The sequence below is a fragment of the Colias eurytheme genome, chromosome 9 (genome assembly GCF_061535395.1).
Source record: "Colias eurytheme isolate Ceu_HAF_F1 chromosome 9, ilColEury1 Martin Lab GWU primary, whole genome shotgun sequence".
NCBI classification, from domain to species: domain Eukaryota; kingdom Metazoa; phylum Arthropoda; class Insecta; order Lepidoptera; family Pieridae; genus Colias; species Colias eurytheme.
The window spans coordinates 8,542,805-8,570,134 of NC_142988.1; the positions used below are offsets into that span (position 1 = coordinate 8,542,805).

The 27,330-nt window shown below is 34.2% G+C and overlaps 1 protein-coding gene across 1 annotated transcript in view; it reads right to left on the reverse strand.

Annotated features, from left to right (window-relative positions):
• The window catches only part of rut (adenylate cyclase rutabaga), an 88,306-nt gene that overhangs the window by 53,428 nt on the left and 7,548 nt on the right, over positions 1-27,330 (reverse strand). The window contains exons 2-3 of the mRNA XM_090105654.1: positions 13,418-13,675; positions 12,201-12,533 (exon numbers count right to left, since the gene is read on the reverse strand). Coding sequence (XP_089961780.1) covers positions 12,201-12,533; positions 13,418-13,633 — 549 coding nt within the window. The 5' untranslated portion in view covers positions 13,634-13,675. The remainder of the gene's footprint in view (positions 1-12,200; positions 12,534-13,417; positions 13,676-27,330) is intronic.

Sequence of the window (27,330 nt, forward strand, 5' to 3'; positions counted from 1 at the left end):
AAATGAATTGATTCAATTAAAAACTATTGGGTACGGATTCTGCTCACAAGGACTGCACATATTATACCAAAAATAACAATTCTTGAAAAATAATTCATACGCGATATGCGTGTGAAATAAGCTAAGTAGGCACCCTATAGAATAATAGGATTTTCAATTCAATTACACTCTATGGACACTCGCCTGTAGCCGACGTAGGGGAACTGTACAATGGTTGGCAGTTTACATTACACGTACTTGAGCAAAAAAGCTATTAGGAAACAAGATGCTTCAGATCTCATTAGTGAAATTGAGAGTACTTTTTGCAGTGAGTTATTATTGAAAATTACATTATAATTCATCAATTAAGTATTTCCTGTATTTTTATGGCATGTGCAAAAGAAAACTTGTGCCTTACATAAAATACGAATCAGTATTAATTGATAGCAGATGTTTAAGCAACATGTGAAGCCATTTATTAGTAGACTATTAAAAAATTAATACAAAGCATTTTAGCAATCGACGTCTTTCCTTTTTCCCTTCAGCGCATAATAAATGCTGTGAGAGTTAACTAATATACCTACTCCACAACATAGCTACTCGAATTCTACGTATAAAAAATATATATAAAATTTTATAATTTCTACTTTAAAACAAAATAAAATGTATATTGGAAAATGAACAGAATTTGGAACATTCCCGCTCACAGTAACTTCCTTAACGACTCGTTCCCATGGTATTGCTCGCTTAAATGCCGTATCATGAAAACGAGAGAATTGCAATTTTTGCTACACTTTGATTACACGTTTATTTTTTTGTTTCACTAGAAATCCTATTTATTTGAAAAACACATTTTATTTTACTGCTAACGTTCGTGACAATAACCGTATCATGAGGGGTTTTCTATTCGTACTTATTGTACTTAGCAAATATTTTTACGAAGTACTAAACATTTTATTGTACTTACAGAATTGTATTAGTTATATTTTTATTTTTTATTTCTTAGGCACCCCATCTCCCTCTCCATCTTAGTCCGGGATACATCGCCCATTTTTGCAAGTGATTACTATCAAGCTAATTTTTCGTGAGTAGCTTTATTTTGATGAGATGCCCAATAATTTCATGTACAAAGCTCTCGATTGTGGTAGCTACCAGAGGAAACAAGGATAAAATATTTTGATTTGATGGTTCTCAAATATTAATTACTAACTGAATGTTTTTTTTGTTCAATCTCAAGATAATTATCTAAATTATTCGAAAAAATATTTGTCCTACAAAATCTATGGTTTGATCAAAGAGTCCCCCTTTCCAATGTGTATCGATAACGAAGTCATCATAAATAATTACTAACCAGCTGATTTTTTTATTTTCACTTATTTAATACTTATATAATTCAACAGACATATTGTCCTACAAATTGCGTAATAAATTTTTGAGAACCGTCAAATCAAAAATTTTTATCCTTGTTACCTCTGTAAGCTACCACAATCGAGAGTTTCGTACATGAAATTATTGGGCATCTCATCAAAATAAAGCTACTCACGAAAAATTAGCTTGATAGTAATCACTTGCAAAAATGGGCGATGTATCCCGGACTATCTCCTTTAAAGTATAAATATAAGACAATGCTTCGATATTATGAAATTGGGGAATGTTTTTACTAAATAACAATAAAATGAAATTATAGACAATACATCCCGAAATATACAAATGAACAATGGAAGACATAAAATATTTGTTACGCTGAATATTTTTTATTCAATACCCCAATCAAACCACTCATTTTTCTTGGCTTCCTAATAAATAATTTTCTTTGAGTTTTTAACATATTCAAGGTTAGCTTTAAGACCCTGTCATAAAACGTCGGTTACGCAAAAACTTTCAAGAATCTTTGACAGTGTTATAATCAACCCGCTTTGTTTTTCGTGAAATCATTTTCGTAAAAATAAAGCCGTAGATATAATCTCGTTGTCTATATGCAAACGAGAGGCTGGTTAATTTATTTATGACGCATATATGATGGCGTAGAGCGTGCACTATACAGAGTTATGCAAATAAACCCGTTTTCTAGCTTGGGCCGGCGGCGCTTCTTTTAAGCTTTTTTCATATGTCCGACTGCGTACAGCTTACGGCACCTGTTTCGTTACGATGTATATGGACTTTCAACATGTGATAAGCATCCTTTTGTGAAGCCTTCACATTAATAATACTAATGTAGCGGTATTTAAAATACAATTTGTTTTCACGTAATTTTAAGCTTTGGACGCTAAAACAAATGGCACGTCAGAAGTAACTTTTGGGGCTGATGTCGTTAATAACAATGGTTGAAATGTAAAGCATAATTATTAATACTCACTCGTGACCTAAATTCATATGAAAAAATAAATACTTATGTACCTACTTGAAAAAAAATATATTTTTTACTAGGTATTTAAAAAAAAGACAGATTTACTTTATTTTTAATTTGTCCTCAAACATATAGATAAATTAAACGAAATTATTCCCTAGATAATGTTATAAAAAAAAACATAACCAACTAATAATAGTCTCATGCAATTTAAATTCAATTCAACGCATACCAAACTAAATAAAACATTACACAGTACACACCCACAGACATCCGACTGCTTCCTCTATTTATATTTTAGATCGAACGCTTTGATTGATGACTGTAATTATGTTGTAATCTATAAGCACCTAATAGAAAGTAATTATTTATTCAAATATAATGACGCCTTCTTATCGTAATGTACAAACGTGATTGGAGGCAAGAAAGCTCGCTCCTGCTTGTACGTTCAACAGAAGTGATAGTGGAACATGTTTATTAACATGGCACTTGACGTTGCTTTCTGATAATCTTGATATGGCTTGGATATGTACAGGTGCTTGTTTCTGTCACTGTTATGAAAAAATGTCAGTCAAGAGTTAAATTATGTACCGTGGGTTCCGTACGAAGTAGGGACGAAATTGCCCGTAGGAATTTAGATTTTGCATTTAAACTCAAACTCAAACATTTATTTATTCAATTAGACTTCTTTTAGCAGCACTTTAGAATCGTCATTACATATTTTTAACATTTATTTTATACACAATTAAATTTAGGATAGTCTTATCTGTTGGAAATAAGTTCATGATCGGATAATTTTTAATATATTTCGTGATTCGTCACATTAAATATACAATATATCACCCAAAACCTTTTGCTAATATTGATTCGTGCCAATTTCATATTGTAGGTCAACAGGAAGTACCCGTTTGCGACATAAATTTCCGTTTCTTTTGAATGACAGAAAAATATTGATTTGATATTAACATCGAATCAATTCAATATTTTTCTACATACCTGTTAAGAATTCGAAATAATTGTTGTATATAAGTGGTAATTTCAACTTTAATTCTTACCCTACAGTGTACATATTTTGCTGAAAGAATAAGCATGACCGGTAGACAGAGTAGAATAATCACCAACAAACTAATGAAAAGTATTATTTTTATTTCCAATTTACGGATCCCTAAAAATAGCCAAATACGAACTAGAGACCGTCTGAGAACTGAACCGTTGTGATTACGTACCGTTGGGATCGAATTTGAAATGATAGATTCGATTCTAAGAAAACTTGGAACAAGTCAGAGGGAAATCGGACCAAATACGAAATGGATGAACGGACAAATATATGTGCTCGTGAAATGATAGGATACTTCTATGAGAAAACTTTTTTTGTAACTGGTACTTAGTTTTTAGTTACGTAAAGTATAGAAATAAAAGTCAAATAGTTCGTTCTATGCTTTATCAGTTACAACGTGACTAAATAGCTAATTACAGAAATGACTAATGTATGTAGTAATCTTGCAGTTTTGAACACAATACTGTTTGAGGAAACTTGCATTCTACTCCTATGATATATAAAAAAGCTAGATACGTTACCCGCTCTCTATTTTGGCAAGAAAAACTCAGCTAAGTGCCCGAGTTTCACTTAGTCACGCACCATTCAGCGTCGTGGCTGGACGTTCTTTTTTATATTTTAATCGGCAGTTGTTATTACGAAGTACATGAGTGAGACATGTATGATATATAAAAAAGCTAGATACGTTACCCGCTCTCTATTTTGGCAAGAAAAACTCAGCTAAGTGCCCGAGTTTCACTTAGTCACGCACCATTCAGCGTCGTGGCTGGACGTTCTTTTTTATATTTTAATCGGCAGTTGTTATTACGAAGTACATGAGTGAGACATGTATTATGTCTCGTGCGTGAGAGTGAAAGAGAGAACAACTGTATTGGTGATAATGCGTTAGTAAGTAGGTATGTATTAATTACGCTGTTTTTTAGTGCAATGATGTTGGCGTATGTATTTTAATAACAAGTATTTTATCGGTATATGAAAGCTCATAAACATGTAATATCAAGCACCTATTTGTACACTTATGTAGTTTTATCGCTCAATAAACATTGTAATTATATATTACACTAGCGGTCCGCCCCGGCTTCGCCCGTGGTATATAATATTTACGTTTTCTCTACATAAGAACCACCCTCGTACTTCAAGGAATATAATAAAAAAAGAATTATCGAAATCGGTTCAGCCGTTCTCGAGTTATGCGCTTACCAACACATTTTGCGATTCATTTTTATATATAAGACTAGCGGTCCGCCCCGGCTTCGCCCGTGGTACGTATTTACGTTTTCTCTACATAAAAACCATCCTCGTACTTCAAGGAATATAATAAAAAAAGAATTATCGAAATCGGTTCAGCCGTTCTCGAGTTATGCGCTTACCAACACATTTTGCGATTCATTTTTATATATAAGACTAGCGGTCCGCCCCGGCTTCGCCCGTGGTACATATTTACGTTTTCTCTACATAAAAACCATCCTCGTACTTCAAGGAATATAATAAAAAAAGAATTATCGAAATCGGTTCAGCCGTTCTCGAGTTATGCGCTTACCAACACATTTTGCGATTCATTTTTATATATAAGATTACATTACTTTTTGCATACATTTCTCTTTAATGATTTTCTTATTACCCACATTACTCGTATTCACATTACCTACTGCTCATGTTTAAATAATGTCCAATGTCCATGTAGTATTTAAAATTGAAACATTAACTTTGTACGTTATTTATGCTAATTTTATAAGTTTGTCCAGAACTGGTACCGTCGTCGTATCACTTCAACGAATATAACTTTAGACAATATTTTTCAACCTGTGCGGATAGTCACAACTGATTCAAAATAAAAACCACATTTGCTTAATTTTTTTAAACATATACCTACAAGTCTTCTAAAAGATTGCTAGTTATCTGAAACACTGGCATACAATACATACACACATAATGCTCCTATTCCAATGTTAGCTTACATCTCGTAAGTACAATCCACAACACATTGCCGATTCAAACTTCCATCACTCTGGAACATAAAATATTATTGCAATGCTGTATTGTGAGAACAACGAATGAATATTTCAAACGTTGAGATTCGCAGTGAACGATAAATTCATACATTGGCACTTGGATGTCGGAACTAGTTCCTAAATATGTTCCTACCAGTCATGTTATTGAACTATTCAAATAACCTTATTAGAAGAAAATCACTGTGAAGAGATAGTAGAATTGTATATGATTCAATGAAAATTTTGAACAATTTCCACTAGAGCTGTCTGTCTACCTGCATGATGGTATACAAAGCAAGAGGTGGTATAACGAATCAAATAAACATAAGAATTACGAATGAAAGGACATTTACGGTACGAATTGAAAAATAACTATCGTGCCTTATCATCACAGAACTCTTTCCTCATGCTTCAGCGCCTGATCCTAATATTCATATCAAAACATCCACTTGGAAACGCGGGTACAAAAACCTAAATATAATCTCCTTATAAAATCACACGCTACACGGTTACGCTGTCATATTTTCTAGTTTACTGGTCATATAAATATACAGCCTACCCAGTACCCTGTCCCCTCGTGACCTTAAAGAATCATCGGCGTGTGGATAATGCGAGGCAGAATAAACTTCGCGCGAAATGTTGCGGTATTAATATGCTAATGAGATGTCAACACGTGTTTTGATTGCTAGAATCCTATTTTCATTAAAAAGTGTATTAAAATTCATATCTTCAGCTTCAACGCGAAAAATGCTGGTTGTTAAACCGAAGTCGTTTTTAATTTAGATTCTGTTTTATGAAGTCTCGTATTCCCTTGTGGAGACATAATTATCGCGGGTAAATTTATAATCAGCCTTCTACCTGTCTGAGAAATATTTTTTTTGCTTCCACCGCGCGGAAATCGACCTGTCCTGAGTTATGTTATTTCGCTAATTAAGTAGCCTCTCGGCATTCGTATTGTATAAAAATTGGATTATAATTTATAATATAGCTACGATAATTTCACAAAATTAAAATATATTTTTACATCCGTATAAACTTTATGTCTTCGATAATAAAATATCGTTTAAAATTCCATCGTAACATTATTGTAGCCCCACGGCCCGCGGCGCAGTAGATCAAAGTTCATTATTCCTTCTATTGACAAGCATAGCCCGATTGCGATGTAAATATTTATTTAACAAAGTAAATTAAACCATTCACGATTCCTGAAAAGGATTTTAAACAATAACAAGCTCTCGCCGAGTACGATACTCTAGTTGTGGAGCAAAAACGTGCAACACAAGCGAAAAGCTTTAAAAACGCTTCTAAAATATAACATAAAAGTTTACAGGCGTAGCTTGAAGCTCTGGGTATATTCACTGCGTTTTCCGCTTAATATTTAAATAGTATTTAGCGTAATTTACAGGTAGCTTTAGATGATTATTTTAGATTGGTAGGTTTCATATTAATCTACACCTGTTCGAATATTATGAAGACGAAGAGTGTTTGAGATTTTATTGTTTTTAATTTATACTTTCTGATAGAACTAAACCAGAGAAATTGTCAACACGTACAATAAGTGGTACAAAAAATACATATTAATTGTTCATTAGATATATCTACATTTTCGATTTTGGCCACTATCTAGGCACTATAATACTTATCCTATCTTATTAACATAGAGCACGAACAACAATGCCTGTAATTTGTCTCAATGAGATGAGAAATAGGATAGTTTAATTAATTTCATATTTTTATAGGACAAAGAGGAAACTTAAAAGGGTTGAAACTTTGCATACAAATTTGTACGCACAGGTAGCCGCATGGCATCAAAACAAGCCGAGCGAAGACTTGGTAATAAAATAAATACATGTCTATTTCTTTTTAATTAGTATGAGCACCTGTACATTATAGATTAGTACAACCTTGGACCTTAATTTTTCAATATGTCATCAATTTAGTTATATATACCTATGAGCTTTTAATATAACCCAACGAATGCCATATTTAATTAATATATTTATGAGTTAAACAATAGTATAGGACACGTATAGGATTAACTGTTATAGCGGTACTTCGCTTGTATCCTCTAGTGGCGCTATAAATTCCAATTGTATATGGAACTACAGGTACATTCATAAAGCATATATTATTCTATACATTTCTCAACATGCATTGAAATACGGAGTTCATTCTGCTTCACTAAAATCAATCTAGCTTTTTATATTATGGACTAGCGAGTAGCGGTCCGCCCCGGCCTCGTATGTAGTGCACGTAGTGCACGTATGTAGTGCAGTTTACGTTTTCTCTCCATAAGAACCATCCTCGTACTATATTATAACATAAAAAAGAATTAACGAAATCGGTTCAGCCGTTCTCGAGTTATTTGTTACGTTGTATCATTTCGTAAAAATACTACAAAAATGTACCTATTTGTTCAATACTTTTCCGTTCACAACGAATGCCAACCATCATTATATTTTAACAGTTTGTGAACCAACTTGTGAACTAACTAACAACTTAAACGAACACATAATTAAGAATGTATTTCCAAGTGGTTTGTTTCATTAACAGCTTAAACATTATTCCTTTAAGTTAATATGTACATATTTAAGTACTAGCTTACCGCCCGCGGCTTCGCCCGCTTTGTCTTAAACCTAATAAATTATATACTAAAACCTTCCTCTTGAATCGCTCTATCAATTAAAATAAACCGCATCAAAATCCATTGCGTAGTTTTAAAGATTTAAGCATACAAAGGGACATAGGGACAGAGAAAGCAACTTTGTTTTATACTATGTAGTGAAGATATTTGTAAAGATTGATTTGGTTTTAGTTGTTCCCGCAACGCGGACTTAGATATGGTATTATGGCACATTATGGTATTATTTTTACATCGTAGAGATTTTTTTTAAAGCGTCGATTTAAAGATACATCTATATTTTATAGATACATATTTACAAAATACAATATTTCCATATACATCCGAGATTGTCGAGGATCCAGCTGAGTTTTTTTTTAATGTGTAATATAATACGTACGATACGAATCTCATACATAAATTATAATATGAATGCCAAATAACACATGAATAGGATAAAATATGTCTTTGAACCGCATATGCAAACATTATTCAAACAAATAGTTTTAGCGTGATCTAATAGCAAAAGGAAAACATGAAAATTCGCTATTTTACACATCTATCGGTTTCAACCTATACCTCCCTACATAATATACTTAGAAAAAACGCGAAAATGAACTTTAATAAGCGGAAAATAAGTTCCTTTTGCACGTCCATTCATCGACAAATTATAAGAGATGAATGAGCAGCAATTGAAAGCCGATACGAATCGGGGGTCAGCTGAGCAAAACATTTGTTACTCTCAATAGGCATCGACGGGATAACATAAATCACTTCTTTACTGATACTCCCTTATAACTTGTACGCGATAACAAATTATTGTATCGTACCATTACGTGAGTAATTCTTGTATTGTTTTTATATCGACTTATTAAATGGCCATTATGGTCTATGATCCAATTTTTAGACTGATCGCATTTATTTATGAGAGTCAATTACCTCTAATTTTAGATTGAAGAAGACTTTAGAATTTTGTTGTAGAACCTGGAATATAATATTTCCCTTAAAAAGTAAATGAAGAAATTATGTTTCGTAGAGTTTAATGGTTATTGCATATTGCATAAGCTTCTTGGTTATTGCATAAGTCGATATCTAAATGGAACGTCGTATAGGGAAAATTAGCTGATGTATTAATCCTGACTAAATTCGATCTCCACGCCAATTGTATCCGAAGCCGATCAATCTTTTCTTGTATGAAAGGGTAACAAACATCAATCCATCTAACTTCGCAACAACAACAACAATACCAAACTTGTACGTTTGTAATAATTATCTATACAGTAGGATTTACTACATAAGCTATTTACTTTTATTGTATTTTATAGAGTACCTATTCCAATTTTCAATATACAACGAACTTGAGAAAATTGATTATAATTTTAAGATAATCATCGCCCAAAGCATCTGTAAAGTTGAAACAATTATTTTGAATCGGCATTCGAAAGTTCTGCAATTCTCAATAACTTTATAATAATTCAAACCTTTATAAACGAATGTAAACATCAAACGAAATGAATTCAATTATGATTTCAATTTACAGAATTTAGTTAACTTTATATAGCATTGATGAAAATGGTCGAGTAATTATAAATATACGTATTTATATGCAGCGTATTTAACTTTAATGTAACATTAAAGGAATTCTGATCGTTCTCGTATTTCGATATAATGGAGGCCGAAATCGAAATATTCTCATTAACATTTATATGGAGGGGCCAAGTGTAGAATATAGGTCAGATCCATTACACTTCGAACTGTAACAAACACGAGGCATCGCCATTTAAATGCAGTTTACGTGAAATACAAACTTTGAAGATACTAAACTGATTTACCTTGCTGTTTCGAGTTATACAAAAGAAATTCACAGCATAATCGCTTTTTAATTCTTAAATTGTGGCCGTGAACGTAATAAACTTCATTTTGCGTCGCAAACAGAGTTGTTCAATGTTTTTCTTTTTTATAAATACATACAATATTTTGAATCGACAAATAATTTTCAATCATATTCAGATAAGTTTGAGATATTAATGTTAATTCTGTGAAAGAAATTATACCTACTGCGTAGGTACATAATAAAAGTGAGAACATGGGTCCGCCTACGCTTCGCTTCGTATTCTTGTGCAAGATGAAGCATCTTTATACAATTTAACTTTTTATAGTGCTTTAAAAGAAGCCTATTTGTATCAATAAATCCTCTACTTTTCGTTCTATTTATTATTATGATTATTTCACAAGCGCAGTCACGCAGGCAGATGTACATAAAACTTGCGTAAAATCTTCGTTAAACACAAAGAAATGCTAATAACAGCTATTACACCTGTTATTTAAACGTTAAGTGGAAACAGGCAAGCAATAAGTGGGATTTATGTTAAACAGTTACAATTCTGTTCATAAATTCACGGTTGAACAAATTAATCTGCTGTAGAGCACTGATTTACACAAAACAGATGCTCTTGCACGGATGCTGTTTAGAATGGATATTCTTAGTACGAATGCAGATAAATGATTACCTATATTACCATTAAATAATTCTGGATATACCCAAGAGTTCATAAGCAAAAAGAAAAATAACAACATAGGTAATGTTTTTATAGTAAAAACATCAAAAAACTAGGTATAATCATCATTACCATTTTAAGAAACAGATATAATAAGAACAAAAAAATAATTGATCAAGAAATTTTCATAAGAGTCATAATTAAATTGACATAAATGATAAAAGCCCATATTGAAAGTTGTTTTAATAGCTTATTTAACTAAACGCATTATCGATACGAAAGGCCAATGAATATAATTTACGATGTTACCGAAAAAGGTATTCCTTAATTAATTAGCATGAATATATTTTAACAATTACATAAACCATTATTTCATTATGTCAGTATCAAGGTCTATGATAATTACATCAGAATTTCCAAATGGATGAACGTGACCCTTCATGAAGATTCATAGTGACTTTCGTTAAATAAATATTGTGGTTTTTTATTTAATAAAATATGAATTTATATTTTCATAATATTATTCAAAAATGAATGAATGAATCAAACTATTACTTACATAATGTCATCTAATTAGTATTCTTAGTTCTTACTGTAATTTCGATCCCGTTAAGATTCATCAGAATCAGCAGAAGAAAATACTATGAGACAAACATACAGATACTGCTAAATATTCTTTCAAATACCCAAATGAAAAAAAGTTGGTACAGCAGAGAAATTTCTTTGCAATTAATGCAGATAGCAAACCGTACATTTGTATATTAAGCAGTTTTAGTTAGAGCATAAATGAATACGTTGCGTACAACATTACACACACTCATTCATTAAGGAAACGAGAAACAGAATAGACACCCGCCCTCAGGACATCCATTATACTGCGTACTGCATGCGCAAACTGCACGTGCTCCTAGTTTGCGCAGTAAATATAGAAACCAAAAGAGAAAACGGTAAAACGCGGCCACTTTGATTTCTGACTAAACACAACACGTTCAAACACGATGCGAGAACATCCCGAGGTCGACTTTTATTGTTCCCACTAGCAATCCGAACTTTATATGTCTGGACTTTATGTGCGTGGAAGAATGATGGCTTTTTAATGTGCTCCGTGTCAACAGTTGGCCTTTAGCCTTCGAAACGATACAATATATTAAGGCACGCCACTCGAAATTATGCAACGCAGACATAATTGTTATCTTGGATACAGCAGCTTGGAATATTAAAATGTTATGTTTCCTGTAATAGCTTTATGTGCTCATTAAAGCTCTGAAACTAAATGTGCAATGGAATGCAAAATAATTATTTCTTATCTTGAAATTAATAATTAAATGTAGGTATGATTTATTTTCTATGTATTTGTTGAAAACAAGCATGAAGCAAATCGGGAATTTAACCTATAAACAAAGGAAATTCGAAACACCATTACATGATATCGATAAGACGGCAAGGTTGCCTGACCTTCGCTAAGTTTGAAATAACGGGGCCAATATGACATCATCGGTTAGGAAGTGGGAGCGAAACTGTCTCATTAAATTAATGATAATGTTAACTTAACTCGAGCATAAAATAAAGAGAAAGATAAGTTTTGAGATCAATGTATGTATAAAGTTCATAAATCAAGCTGTTCCACTCCACGAGACTGTTCATTTGAAATGTTGAATTTTCTATTAAAATATTAAATAGTAGTTCAAAAAGAAAGTATCGCACAAACCTGTTGCCACGCGTGATACGGGAAGCGATAGGCCACCAGTGCCGCTGCCACGGTATGCGCTATGGGTAGGAGCAGACCAAAGGCAGCAGCTACCGGGGCGCCCACCGGCAGCAGGGCATACGCCGCGAACACCGCCCACACCACGTGCGCGGTACCCTCGGCGGCTGCGCCCGCGCTCCAAGCGGGCAGCGTGGCTGCCAGCGCCACGCCGCCGCCGGCCAGGGCGAGCCAGCACGCGCGGGGCAGCCGCCGCTCGGGGGTCACGCCACCCGCCCGACCGCACCACCACGCGAGACCGCCGCACAGCACAGCGTGAGCGCTTAGCACTCCCACCTTGGACAAATAAAATACAGTAAGTAATAAAAAAAAAAACAATTACCGCTACACCGTTTTGGATGATTACATTGCATTCATAACAACGCAATTTAGATGAAAGTATGAATCATTAAATAGATATTATTACATTTGAATTTATTTTATAGCGAGAGAGTAAATATTTTCTACAATAAGGATTGTATGCATATTTATAAGAATTTATTTACGTTACATAAAATATCTATTATCAGAATGAAGCCTACCACTTCATTTTGTTTATTCTCATCTCCCAAGATATTAGCTATTTGTGGTGTCATAGCAAAAATAAAAGAAAACGCAAAGTTGTTGATTGCTGAACTTGTGTAATATTTTCGGCAATATTATTTATCAATCTCAAGAAATTTTATAAAACTCTACAAAGTTCTGAATATTTCGAATCAAGTCAAAAACACACAAACAAGACCCAAATACAAACAATTGTTAACAATTTGGAACCCAGACGTTGAAATCAGGAGGCTGCTATTTGAACTTAACCACGGCTTCGTCAAACTTCACGACTTGTTTAACATTTGCATGATATTTAAAATAGGATCGAGAGAGATTTACCCAATCTTTTGAATTTACGATACGATATCAAATTTCGAAATCCTATTATTGTGACACAGCTTATATAGCCGTATTGTGTCCCCCTTTTACCTAATGATTTCGGACTTCGCGTATTAAATTATTTATTTTTATAATGACTTGATTTATTTAAATGTTTTCTCTGCTAATTTCCATTTCAAACCATTGCTACGCATACTCAAATCAAGACCTCCCAACTTATTGTAACGCTGAAAATAAATCAAAATACATAATGTATCTCACCACACAGAACTATAAAAGAACATAGAAAATTTTACCTGCGGTGCCCTCCGCCAGCCCCTGGTCGCGTCGACAGCCGCCAGCGCAGCCGCAAGCGTGGCCCACAGCGCGAGCGCCGACCCGACGGACGTGCGCTGCAGCTTGCACGCGTACCGCGCGTACAGCTCCTCCAGCTCGGCGGACTCGAAGCGGCGGCGCGCGAGCAGCCGGGCCAGCGGCCCGCGCGCCGACATCGCCTTCACCGCGTGGTCCATGCTGGCTCACCTCGCCTCCCGGGGTAACGCCCGTCTCCGCATCTGTAAATTGTACTAGATTTATACATGGTTTTACCAATCCGTTAATGTTCGATGAATCTATAAGTACATATTATGAGGTTATAAAGATCAAAGGGTACAAAGGGCTCTTCAACACAAAATTCTTTAAATTTGTACATTCAAAGTACGTTATAAATTAGAATAAACCATATAGTTTATATATGTACATATTATAAAATGTAGTTTGTTAGTAAATCTATTACCTAGTTCGTAATCATGAACTTTAACAATCCTCATCCATCACATGACTTGCAGTACTTACGTTTGTTATATTTATAAATTATAATCAAGGAACTCACGTGTTTATCTTAAACCAAATTATAATGAATAAGATTTCTTTTTCAAGGAGGAAATAATTATAAGTAGATGCTAAATATAACACGTAGCCTGCACATGCCTAACCTTTAAATTAAACTCGAAACCGTGACGAAATGAACCATTGTTTTCGTAATATAAAGCGAAGTGACGTAACGATGTATTTGTGCTATTTAGATAATATCGGACCGCAAAATATGTGAAAATTGTGCCATGGTTATAAATCGATTCGTCTTCCTTGAGATGAAAGAAAGTCTCAATTATAATATTATGTTCCGAAATATCTATTTTAAACTTTGTTTTGTTTGACTTCGCCGTTTTAAGAGAAAGTATGTCAAAATGCAGATAAAAGATTCTTATTATTCACCAAACATAATTAGCATATTATAATTTCTGAATCTTTGCGAAAGCTTTTAAACTTAACGATTTGATAGAAATATTTCAGATTCCATTGTTTCGCTGTGGTTTCACTATGGATTGCAGATTTTTTTTTACATATTTTATAGGTACATACCAGCTTTGACACGCGACTTTCTAAGCTCGAACTAATTAGCAAAACTCAATTGTTTTAAAAATTACTAGATATTCCGTGCACGTCTTAATTCATTAATTTTCCTAAAACTTCGACTAAAATTGTTGTAATGAATCTGGTCACGTCTGAAACTTGTTTAATTGTCTCAAAACTAACGAATTTTGAATTAATTATTACTTAGTACTAGCTTTCGCCCGCGACTCCGTCCGCGCGGATGTCGGTCTTCGCGTGGATGGTTTATTTCTCCATTTTGAGTAACTCTGACAATGACATCTTATAAATATCTATTGGACCCAAATACGGCTAGGCCTATAATAAATAATACGCAACGTGTGTTCGCGGTTCTACAGAACAACGTCTATGGATAAAACTGAAAAATTAAGATTAATTTTTTTTCTACGTATTTTTCCAGAATAAAAAGTATCCTATTTTACGCCCAGGGTAATAAGGTATAATTATACCAAGTTTCATCGAAATCGAACCGTTAGTTTTCACGTGATGTCTTCACATACAGAAAGACAGACAGACAGACAGACAGACAAAAATTTTTTTAATCACATATTTGGGTTTGGTATCGATCCAGTAACACCCCCCGCTATTTATTTTTTCAATATTTTCAATGTACAGAATTGACCCTTCTACAGATTTATTATATGTACCTATAGATAGCTTCCGCCCGCGACTCCGTCCGCGCGGATGTCGGTCTTCGCGTGGATGGTTTATTTCTCCATTTTGAGTAACTCTGACAATGACATCTTATAAATATCTATTGGACCCAAATACGGCTAGGCCTATAATAAATAATACGCAACGTGTGTTCGCGGTTCTACAGAACAACGTCTATGGATAAAACTGAAAAATTAAGATTAATTTTTTTTCTACGTATTTTTCCAGGATAAAAAGTATCCTATTTTACGCCCAGGATAATAAGGTATAATTATACCAAGTTTCATCGAAATCGAACCGTTAGTTTTCACGTGATGTCTTCACATACAGACAGACAGACAGACAGACAGACAAAAATTTTTTTAATCACATATTTGGGTTTGGTATCGATCCAGTAACACCCCCCGCTATTTATTTTTTCAATATTTTCAATGTACAGAATTGACCCTTCTACAGATTTATTATATGTATAGACTAGCCGCCATTTATTCAGCTTTGTACTATAATCCGCTTATAAATATTATGTCTATAAAATTTTCTGTTCAATTTTGGGTAGCTACCTATATATACATACAAACTGGTGATTGACCTCATATCAACTGTCAAGTTCGTAGTTAATGTAGTTTTTGATTTGTTTGTTATAATTACTCCGTATCCTTTACTTTTCAATATACAATCATATTGTAATTATGTACGTTAAATATACATTATTTCATACGAATAATATAAGGCCAAATAATGAAAAGTTTATCATATAATAAGATCTTAATAGAATCCACCGATTCATGATTTAAATATAAGGCAGGGAATTATTGTTACAATAATGAGTTCTGAAAACCAATCTTGAAATAGCTACCAAATACAAGCCTATATTTCTCTGAGTGATATCCGAGGTTAGTAAATCGTTGTGCTCCATTAAGAATTTATGAAAATATTACTACACGTAACCGTCTGGTCATGTTTAAGAGGTTTATTAATAATTTGTAAAGTTAACGAGTCCCGAGTTGACGCGAGTGCGTGAGCTTTGTACATTTCAAATTACACCCGGTCGCTTGTTAACTTGTGAAAATTTCATAGAGCCCTTACTCGTGCGTTGCCATCAGCAATTCCAATGAATGGATGTAATAACGGCGTGATTATTAACAACTTCAATAATAATTATGGCTTATGATCCCTCGGGGATGGCACTGGATAAGGTTGAAGCAGTTACTTTTCAAACCTTACCATAATTTCCTATTGTTCAAGCGAATACATATTAGATATACCTAGTTGTAGATAGATATAATATAATCGATAGAAACAATAGTGTATTAATGAAAAACGTTATATGTATTCATAAAACAAACGCACACTGATTTATTGGAAGCAGATAGTTGGCCATAATTTATGTGTAACAATGCAAAGAACGCAATAAAGTCAAACATAACGTCTTGCTGAACTGAATGGGAGATAACACGAGAAGCAGGCGGCTATTAAGAGCACAGATATCTTTATCTTTATTGAAATGAGGAACTCGCTACCGACGAACGGAAACATTTTGGTGAAAATACATTAGTCGGCGGTAAACAAAACAAATTCCGTTTATATGTGTAGTGATTCATTATCTTTGTATGATAAAACATTATAAACATTAAATACAAATTTCTACGTCACAGTGCAAGATGCGACAATGAACCTCATCTTCTTTAGAAACAATGAGCACTATACAAAGCGGCCTCGGCTGAACAATAACTCATTACAGGTAGAAATTGTAGGAAAACTACTGTGAAAATCAAAAGCGGTATTTTTGCGACAAACATATTTTCCGGTCGGCCAATCCTAGGTGGGATCGAAATCTGGAACAAGTTATTCGTTGGCGTACCGTCGAGTATCGTAGGCCCAGGGGTCGAGAAGGGGGGTTCACGGTCGCCGGGTCAATAAACCCGGTAGGTATCGTGGCAGCGACTAGCGGGTAGACGGATGAACCGCACGCGGAGCCGCGGCGCGCGCCGCGTCTATTGCACTCCGCGAAAATCAGGCCTAAAGAAGCCCAGACAGACTGCAACTCCGTATTTACATTGCAGTAATGAAACGCTTTAACGGTAATAGACCTTTACGAAATGGAATGCGTAATAAATTCGTTTGGTTAACTACCGGATAACGTTTCATTGAAACGTGACATCATTGCACTAACGTTTTCCAAAGACATATTAACACATAATTTTAATGGTGAGTCCATACAATTGGACGTGTAATATTCAAGTTGTCTATATCAATTGAAACGTCAACATAATTAATGGATCGATTCCAAGTGTCGTCCGACGAGATGAATTGCTATGAAAATAAGATGTTACCAGATATTAAATATAATTTATTATTGTGATATCCACCTCCGTCGCAGTTTGAGCCCGTACAGTCTGGCGATATTTGTAGTTACAAGGGGTCGGTTTCAATAAAAAAGTCAGAGTGGGTACTCTACTCATTGATTGGGTTAGGTACGCACACAGAAAATAGAAAAAAAACATTAAAATGGCTACCTATTTTGACCAAATAAAGCGAGTGGTAGCTACGTCAATTTTGCTGGTTAATTTATTAAAATTAATTAAAAAACATATAGCTGGATAATACTTCGTAGAAACATAAGATGTACCAGCTACTACCTAGGCTGAAAGTCAAAAGATGACATAACTACAACAATTCCGTGTAAAGCATTTTCAGGAGAAAAGACAATGTTCTTTATATTATTAAATATACGACGCCACAATAAAACTGGTGACAACGAACAAATGTTATTATAATTGTACACAACAACAATTACAACATTAAAATGTTTCCAAATCAAACCTCATCCAATAATAGACCAAACACCGCAAATCACACGTGCAAATAATTTAAAGCAAAAGCAGCAGATTGTCTTAACGACACTTAAGTCGCTGTAGGTCTTCAGCTTATTAATAAGACACTCGTATGAAAAAAGTCCCCGCACGGATCCGTCATCAGACGGCCGGCGGGCGAAAATAGACTGTCACCTCGAAATATGAATAAATAGCCGGCTATTTACATCAACATTACGCGTATAACATGCTCCCAGCCTGGAATACGATTTATAACACTAATAGCCTTCCTTTGCGATTTATTTTCGCACACAAATAAATTTAGTTCAAGTGAAATATCAAAATAATAGATAAATAAATGCCCTTTATTCAGCCACAGTAATACGAAATGCCACTAAAACATTTCTTTAAAAAAAATCGATACTTAATAAGTTTACTTGGATTAATATCAACGTGGTTTTCTTTGATTTTCACATGACGATAATAGCTAACATTTATTTTAAATAATTAGCTAAGTACTTCTGCCTCACAAAATTAGAACTTCACGTAAAAAAAAGACGGGTTGCACTCCGGGAGTGCCGGCAGAAGTGAACATTATCAGAAGTTGACATTTTGGAATGGTATCCGTCTTACGCTTTTTCGATCAGGTCACGTGTCCTGACGCGAGTTTAAGATTTTATACCCATTACAGAAAAAGTGCTCAACGCCGCTAAAGAAGTTTTCACTTCAAAAATATTTAATAATCTCGGGCAAGTGTTGTCCGTCAACTATTCTTACATAATTACCATTGTAATGAATATTAATTCATCTTTGTGTCACAAAAAACTGGGCATTGTGTTATTATCAAACAATAAACTCGTTTAATTACTACATAATACTGCTATTAGATTAAGCGACACTAATGCCAGCCCTATTAAAGCGCCTATGAATTGTGATCACGAACCTGCTTTTTTCTCATTTACGTTATGTTAAATACGAAATAAGCAAAAAAATTAATCCTAATAGAGGTGCCTATAATTTATATTCCTAATTAAAACTTGAATACTAATGAAGTGACAATAATTTTTAATTATGACATGTTTGATTCGCGTCAAAATTATCTCGTATAATTTGGAGCCCGTGGAGCATTTGACTTTTGATTAATGTCTTATCCATTTTTAAGTCCAAATACCTGCGTGGTACGTTGATTTTGAGGCTCATATTAACTTCACTCAATCTAAGTACCTACATATTTGTACAAAGTACACGATTCATCAAAAGATACATCATTTAATCGAAAAAGTAAAAAATATAAATGTGATCTACCTTAGACAGGAATAATGTAAATGTTTTGATAAAATATATTTTACATCATTGGTTAAATAAACTTATAAGATTACTTATGAGGATAAAAATTGCCTCTCAATTATATTAGTGAATACAAATATGAAATATCACTATTCTAAATATTATTATGATTTATGAATAGAAAAAACTACTTCTAGCGTTGTAATTCGTACTCGATTTACATAATCCGAATCCAACATTCGGTGGAAAAACTAATTATGTTTCTATTGCATAATAAGAACATTCCTTTTGGCTTAAAACCAATTACATTCGAGGAAGCACAAAAACCTCCAACAGTGATGTGTCTTCTCACACGAGTAACCATTGACCTATTTCCATTTCTTTGATTGTATAGTTTCAATCAAACCTAATTATAAACATTCTCTTAGTCCTCATACTTCACTCCGCTAACATTGAATTGTTATGAAAGCTTTCATCAGCCCATTAACAATTCAATTTGTAGATTGATTTACGAAATATTTGTATGTTTATTTGTTTGTAAATAATTACTCATAATAATAAAAATCTAATTGCAAATTACAAAACATTTGCTGTAATATATGGGAGTTACTATTAGTACTAGAAGACAAACGATTTTCTAATTATTATTAGTATTGGCATTATGTATTGGTTAAAACAAATGCTACAATATTGTTCCTACGCTGCGCAGTGTGAATTACATTATTTATTCCAGAAGAATCACAATTAACCTATGTGTAACCTACACATAATTAGCGGCTATTTGGTGTTATAATTAATCTAATTGTAATGTATTATATCATAATAAATAAATGGAAGCCGGTTTTAAATCGTTTGTTTGTAAATGCTAACTGAAATATGAAATACATGTTCGATATGCTGTTTATTTGTTCCTTTTCCACTGTTTGGCATAAATTCAAATCCTAACGGATATAGGTGTCGCCACCAAGGGCGATGAATGAAACCGCATCATTATAAATGTACTGAAGTCTGTATTGTCTCCGAGATTAGACGACTGCAAGAAAAAACACACATGTGTTTGATGTCACTCCTTTGAACATCAGAGGGGCGAATTGAAAACAACACAAGTTCAACGGATATTACATTCTCCATATCAAAATAGTTTGACCCTTGGCAAATATGCATGTGGATTGTTGAAGGTTCGATTATATCTTTTAATAGTGGCAATAAAATGTATGATCGATTATTGCATTTATTGTGTATACGATTAAAAATAGTTAAACTAGAAGTAAACTTTTTGAAATTGATGTTTTTTTAACCGACTTCAAAAAAAAGGAGGTTATTAATTCGGCCGGTATTTTTTTTTTATATGTATGTACACCGTTTACTCCGAGGTTTCTGAACCGATTTACGTGATTCTTTTTTTGTTTGATGCGGAATGGTGTCGAATTGGTCGCATAAAATATATAATATTTTATTCGGATAGGCCCGCTAGTTTTTATTTTATGAGCATTTTTGTCTGATCTCGATGACTTAATTGAAATGTAGCAAGTAACTTTGATTCACTTCCCGGAAACCGATTGAGCTGAAATTTTGTATACGTATGTAAATTGGATAGCGATGAAACATTATCATGACATAGAGCTGATTTGATGGTGGAATCGGAAGGTGGCCATAGGAACTCAGTATAATATTATAAAGACTCAACTTTATCGAGTTTGGGCTCGTTTGATTCTTGTGGAAAAATACACTAAAAAGTATTAAATAAAAATAACTACGTTAAAAACAACCGACTTCAAAAACGGAAAAGTAAAAAATAAAAAAAAAATTGATATTATTAATTACTACTTATGATTAAGATGTTTTTGAAGTCGGTTGTTTTTAACGTAGTTATTTTTATTTTCCTTAATGATATATCAACCAAAATCGTAGGTGTATAGCGATACCTATACCTACGGAGTTAAGATGATATCTTTGAGTAGGTATGTTATATACGTAAACATAATATTAGTAAAACAAAACAAAAGTGCATCGGATAAAATATAACATATAAAAACTTCAAAGATACATGAATACAAACACATTTAGTTTGCAAAACAAGCTAATTTGTGATGATTAATAGTCGATTGCGACGTGCATACATCTTATTCAGAACGTCATACAAATCACTATAAATAGTTATCCAATACAATAGAGCACTATTCTGTTTACACATACATTATGTCAAACGATATGCTAGACAAGCAAGGTGTAAATTGATATGGCACCTTATGGCAGATAAGATATTATGACCTTTCAAGGATAGTGTTTTATAATTAGAGACAAGCCCTTATTTTTGCATTTTTCTAATTCCCTCATAGTTTCACACAATTCCACCAAATAACCAAACAGTGAGGCATTTTACATCCGTATTTCAGTGTTCCTCTTTCGCGATACGTACATAAATCGTACTTTACGTATATCAATGCAGATTTTTCGAATATATTTCGCTTCGCGTTACGTGCAGAGAATCGTAGATATAAGAGGCTACAATAATACGAATTTCAATCCATCTATCAATCAGTCAGACCATCTATCTACAAAGGAAGAGGCAACATAATATAATATGAACAGAAATCTCTAGCTACCCATACACTTTGCTTTAGCATCATGACGTCACCAGACTTTTTAAGTTATTCGCTCCTAGAAAAGGTAAATATCATAGAAATCTAAATAACAAGACACTAGAAGTCGTAAGCGTGCGTGACCTTGTCGCCACTCAGGTGATTTGCACATCACCAGTGCATTCGTCACTGTTCAGTTGCTCTGGAGACGTATGAGTGTATACATGGTGTGTTTCAGCAATTCCCATTGCGGAAATTCTTCCACAAGTTGTAATTATACTTATAAAGGAATAATATTTCATCGGAAAATATTTTTTTTTAGAAATAATGCCGTTTTTCCTTAAAATTATAGAATATTTACAAGTATTACGAGTGTCACCATAGTAATCGAAATAACAATGAATGACACAGTTGACCATTCTTATTATCACGTTTGTTCGTATTGGAGCAAAAAGTCTCATATACTTAGGGATGTTATACTAAAATAAACCGTAAATTCGTGCGTTAGGATACATATTCAAAAGCTTAATTTAATAGATAAGTTAGTTTTCAATAAAATCAAGCTGTCCAATAAAAGGCATAGTTTACTTGTGTGTACTGTTTAGCTTTCGGTTTGAATGTGTTGATTTTGGCGACAGCGGTTTTCATACGAATTATGACATTATAGCACTTCTATGTGTCTTATTATTTAGATTTCTATGGTAAATATATATGTCATTCCCGGCGCACGTTGAAAGTTTTTTGATTTAAATAAAGCAACACACTAAAGGATGCTCAGGCAGAGCCGGGCCCACTTCAAACGAGCCAATTAAAAGCTAGCAATCGTAACCAAGCTTTATGAGTCCATTCATTATAGGCTACGGCCGTCAAGGGATCTTGGTGAAGAGAACCTAATATTATGATCATTTTTAATTGTTTGATTTATATTGTCTGGTCGTTTGAAATAGGAATTTGTGGGGCTTTTGTGGTGCATACAAGTTTAAGTTTGTTGTTAGCTCGGTAAAATTTATCTGTAATAGCAAATTTAAATAATTTGGAAAATCCAAAAGTGCACGCCTCATAATTTTTTTTAATAAATATTTATTAATTATTATTTTTGTTTATTTAATAACAATTAAACCACATCGAATCAGACCCTGAAAAATGAAAGGGTTCTATTCCTGAGCATACTCAAGCGTAAGAGAAAAAAAAAGACTCGATTAGTAAAGTATTTCGGTCGCTATCGTGTTAACAAGAAAAAGGATCCGCACATACAGACACACGGACGTCCAAGACAGAACTTTTTTAAACTGTTTTTTAACTAGTTTAAATAACAAAAATGACATCAAAAATATCATGAACGTTAAAAATAGTGTTTTTTCTTAATATGTGTGTGTATGTATTATCTTACAAGTGCAATGTATGATACATAAAGACATTTTAAGTTTGAAAAATCAGATGTTTTGCGCGAAGTGACAGTAGTACCCACCTCAACGCTTCGCTTATGAGGCGTGCAAAAAATGCATCATACACGATCACCAGACGCGCATAATATATCAGTTTTTCATTACTAAATAACAAGTTATCAAACTGGTGATAATGTTTGGATGGAACAGATATAATTTAGATATCATGCAACGTCATTAGCATAGAGACAGAACTAACGTGCCTGCATATTATAATTAACTATGGATGTGGGTTTCATTAAAGATTTTATTGAATAATTTCCATAGTGGTACTTAGATGGATCGCATCGTAAGCTGACTTTTATTCGCTTATTTTTAATCGCCTTTAAGTTATAAATGGACAATGAACTATGTATGTTGTAAGATATTAGTTATAATTTTTATCTTTTAGCAAATTTACGTGAATGTTACATCATACCTACATGTAAAGCTAAGCGGTACCGAACCTATGTAACTTTGTTTTTCACTTAAACCCAACCCTTAAAATACCTACCTATTTCAAGATTTCATTCATTACATTTGGTTAAATTCACATATAATATAATCAAGTCGAATGTGAATTACCCTTTGGAAGAGGCGACCTAATTACCCAAATGTTCTTCTAATAGACAGTTCTAAAAAAACATAGCTTTGATGTTACATTACCAAAAATAAATTATAAACAAAATTTATACCAAAACAGTAAAATTAAATGAAAAATTAGAACGTCCATCACGCCATTTATTATCTCATCAGCTTGCTATTAATTAAACGAGCTCTTCACTTCAATTAATTCTTTATTACTAATTACTCTTAAAGCACTTTGTAGTAAATTGAATGGCTTATCCTTAATTGAATTCAATTACAAAAAAGTTCACTTGTGTTGTGATTAGGGTTTAGTTTTCAAGTCTAAGGGTGACAAATCAACATCGAGCTATGCTGCGCTGTACTGCGCTGTGCTGTGCTGTGTTTCATAAGCTACGTTTTTTTAACAATTAAACGATGCTGCGCTGTACTGCGCTGTGCTGTGCTGTGTTTCTTAAGCTACGTTTTTTAACCTTCCTATACTCGCGCGTTGGTCTGTGAGACCGACGAAACACATTTTCGTAATTATTTTTATGCAGGTAAATCCTGTGAAGTCGAGTTCCTTGCTAGTTTCCGGATTTGGGGCTAACTTCATTTTAGTGCAGGTCGCGGCGTGGTCGGCAGAAGTTCACGTGTCATAGCATTTGGCGCCAATCGGTCCGTGAGACCGACGCGAGTATAGGTGCAAGTTTTTGTGTAAGTATTAATATTATATATTTTGTACATTTATATATTTGTTAAGACTTTGAATACTTTATGAAGTATGTATAGTAAAATATATGCATGAATGTTGCTCTAAATTACATTTTGACCAATTTTTTAGGCCATACTTCATGTCAAAATGAACGATGATCAAATCAGATTGTTGCTGGAAGAATCAAGTTCTGTTTCTGCTATGAAGACGAAAATGACAGTGAGGTTGAAGACAACGTGGAGATACAAGAAGAGACATACGAAACCGAGCAAGACGATGACAATGAAGAGATATCTGAAGTTCCCGTGATTTTTACTTGGGAAAAGATGGACAGACAAGGCTCAAAACTAAGCCAAACATAGATAAATATGTGCTTTGATATGTTTATTATTATTACTTAGAAGTTTATTTTGTTTTGAAAAAGAAGTTCTGTTTTTAAAGTGAAACTTTTATGTATTACATCGTCTCAAACTTTTTGGTCTCGGCAGCCGACCGTCACGCGACATGCGCTACACAAAGCAGTGTTCGGAACCGTTCGAACAGTTTCACTTTTACCGTGGTTTCATAAAACCACACAACATTTTTTTTAGTTTAGTTTAGTTTAGCCGGGCGGCCGGCCGGTACCGCCGCAAACGCTACGTCCCGCAATTTTTAAATCTGTAATATCTTCGAAAATATTCACTTAAATCATACGGTGTAAAGGGCCATAATATATTAAATGAACAATGTATTCAAGGTATTTAATTGGTTAAGGTTTAATGCTGTATTGGTTAAAATCGCTTCGAAAATTAGCCATTATTTGTCGTAAAAAGTAAATGACAAAAATAAGTTATTGTGGGTTATCCATAAGAGATAGACATATACCATCGCGGACTTTTCTGTAGACCTTTTCAATGTGTATAAATACTTAGTACATTATTTTGATAAAACTCGTAGGGCGTTCAGCCTGCGTTTGCAATGTAAGCGGAATAAATGTAATTTTTTACGACATCACATTAGAAACCTCAAAAATAACAGTACTTCTCCACTATTTAATGGATGTTATTATACATATAAACCTTCCTCTTGAATCACTCTATCTATTAAAAAAAAACTGCATCAAAATCCGTTGCGTAGTTTCAAAGATTTAAGCGTACAAAGGGATATAGGGACATAGGGACAGAGAAAGCGACTTTATTTTATACTATGTAGTGATGATAAGCTCGACACAGCGCAGCATGGCAGAGCTCCATAAAAACATAGCACAGTTCGGCACAGCGCGGCTCAGCACGGCGGGTAGCGCGCCTCGCTCGAGACTGCTGCGTTTTTAAACAGAGCGTAGCCTCACACAGCGCAGCGCAGCATGGTTTGTTTTTGGGTTGTTGAGGAAGTGATTATGAGGAAGAGGAGGAGGAAGAGGAATTTTCACACACAAATTTAGAGGATGCGGATGAGGAAGAGGATATTTTTTTGAGGAAGAGGATGCGGATGAGGAAGCGGAAGAGGAAGCGGATGAGGATGAGGATGATAGGAAATTATAATCAAAATTAAAAAACAAAAACTTTTAAAATTTAAAATTAAAACAAAAGCTCTTGTCTCTACATATTGATGCCCGATCGCGAATTTACAAAGCCTGTAAGTACTATACTATTTGAGTCACGAGCCGGACTCAGATGAGCTTTTGTTTATGCATATTACTCGAAAAAACCCACAGAAAAAAACCTTATCTATATCAGTGCCAGAAGCGACATTAGGCGATTTCCACAAAAAAAAATTAACTGGTAGATATTATTAGGTATGTAAGCTTAAACAACTTGTTTGTTTTTAACGTGATAACGTTTTTAAAATCGTTTTAGTCGGGTGACATGTTCAGAAACTTGTGTCATACCAAAACCTCACGAGCGCGATCGCAGGTATAACGAGAGAGAGACGGACCGATCTCCCGATCTCCCGTCTCATCTCGAGCGCTGCCACTGCATTATGTTATCACGTAAACATCTCGATCGTAAACCTACTTTACAAATAACCAATTTTTTAATTTAAAATGACTTTTGACAAACATTATTTGGTAAAATATGTTTCTTCTGAGTATATGAGAGAAAATGTTATATTATTATGTTTAGAGATAAGACGTGTTCGGCGCAGATATAAGGCCGGGACTCCACCAAAGCGGAGACGAGACGAGCGGAGAGGAGATGTTTTTTAAACAACCAATAGAATTGAGTTATTGACACGTCTCCTCTCCGCTCAGCTTCAGTGGAGATCGCTGTGCGGAGATGTGTAATATTTGTATGTCGCGATGGAAGCGGAGATGTGAGCTGTGCGATGTGAGCTGTGCACCTTTCGTGTCCGAATGCGTACTGAGCACTCAACGCCCCGCACCCGAGCTGAAAAACATCTCTTCTCGCACAGCACACAGCACACCGCACACATCTCAGCTTTGGTGGAGTCCCGCGAGCTGAAAAACATCTCTTCTCGCACAGCACACAGCACACCGCACACATCTCTGCTTTGGTGGAGTCCCGGCCTTAATATGGTGGTAAGACTCTACTCTTGTTCGTTAGTAGAGTCCGACTCGTAACTCAAATACATAGTTTAAATAGGCCTTGTAAATTCGCCGCCCGATCGGATCAGCATCCTCATAAATTTCCTCTAAATTTTGAGGAAGCGATAGCGGAAGAGGATTTTTTTATTTTCATTTTTGAGGATGCGGTAACGGTAGAGGAACCCAAAATATTGCGGAACTTCCGCATTATGAGG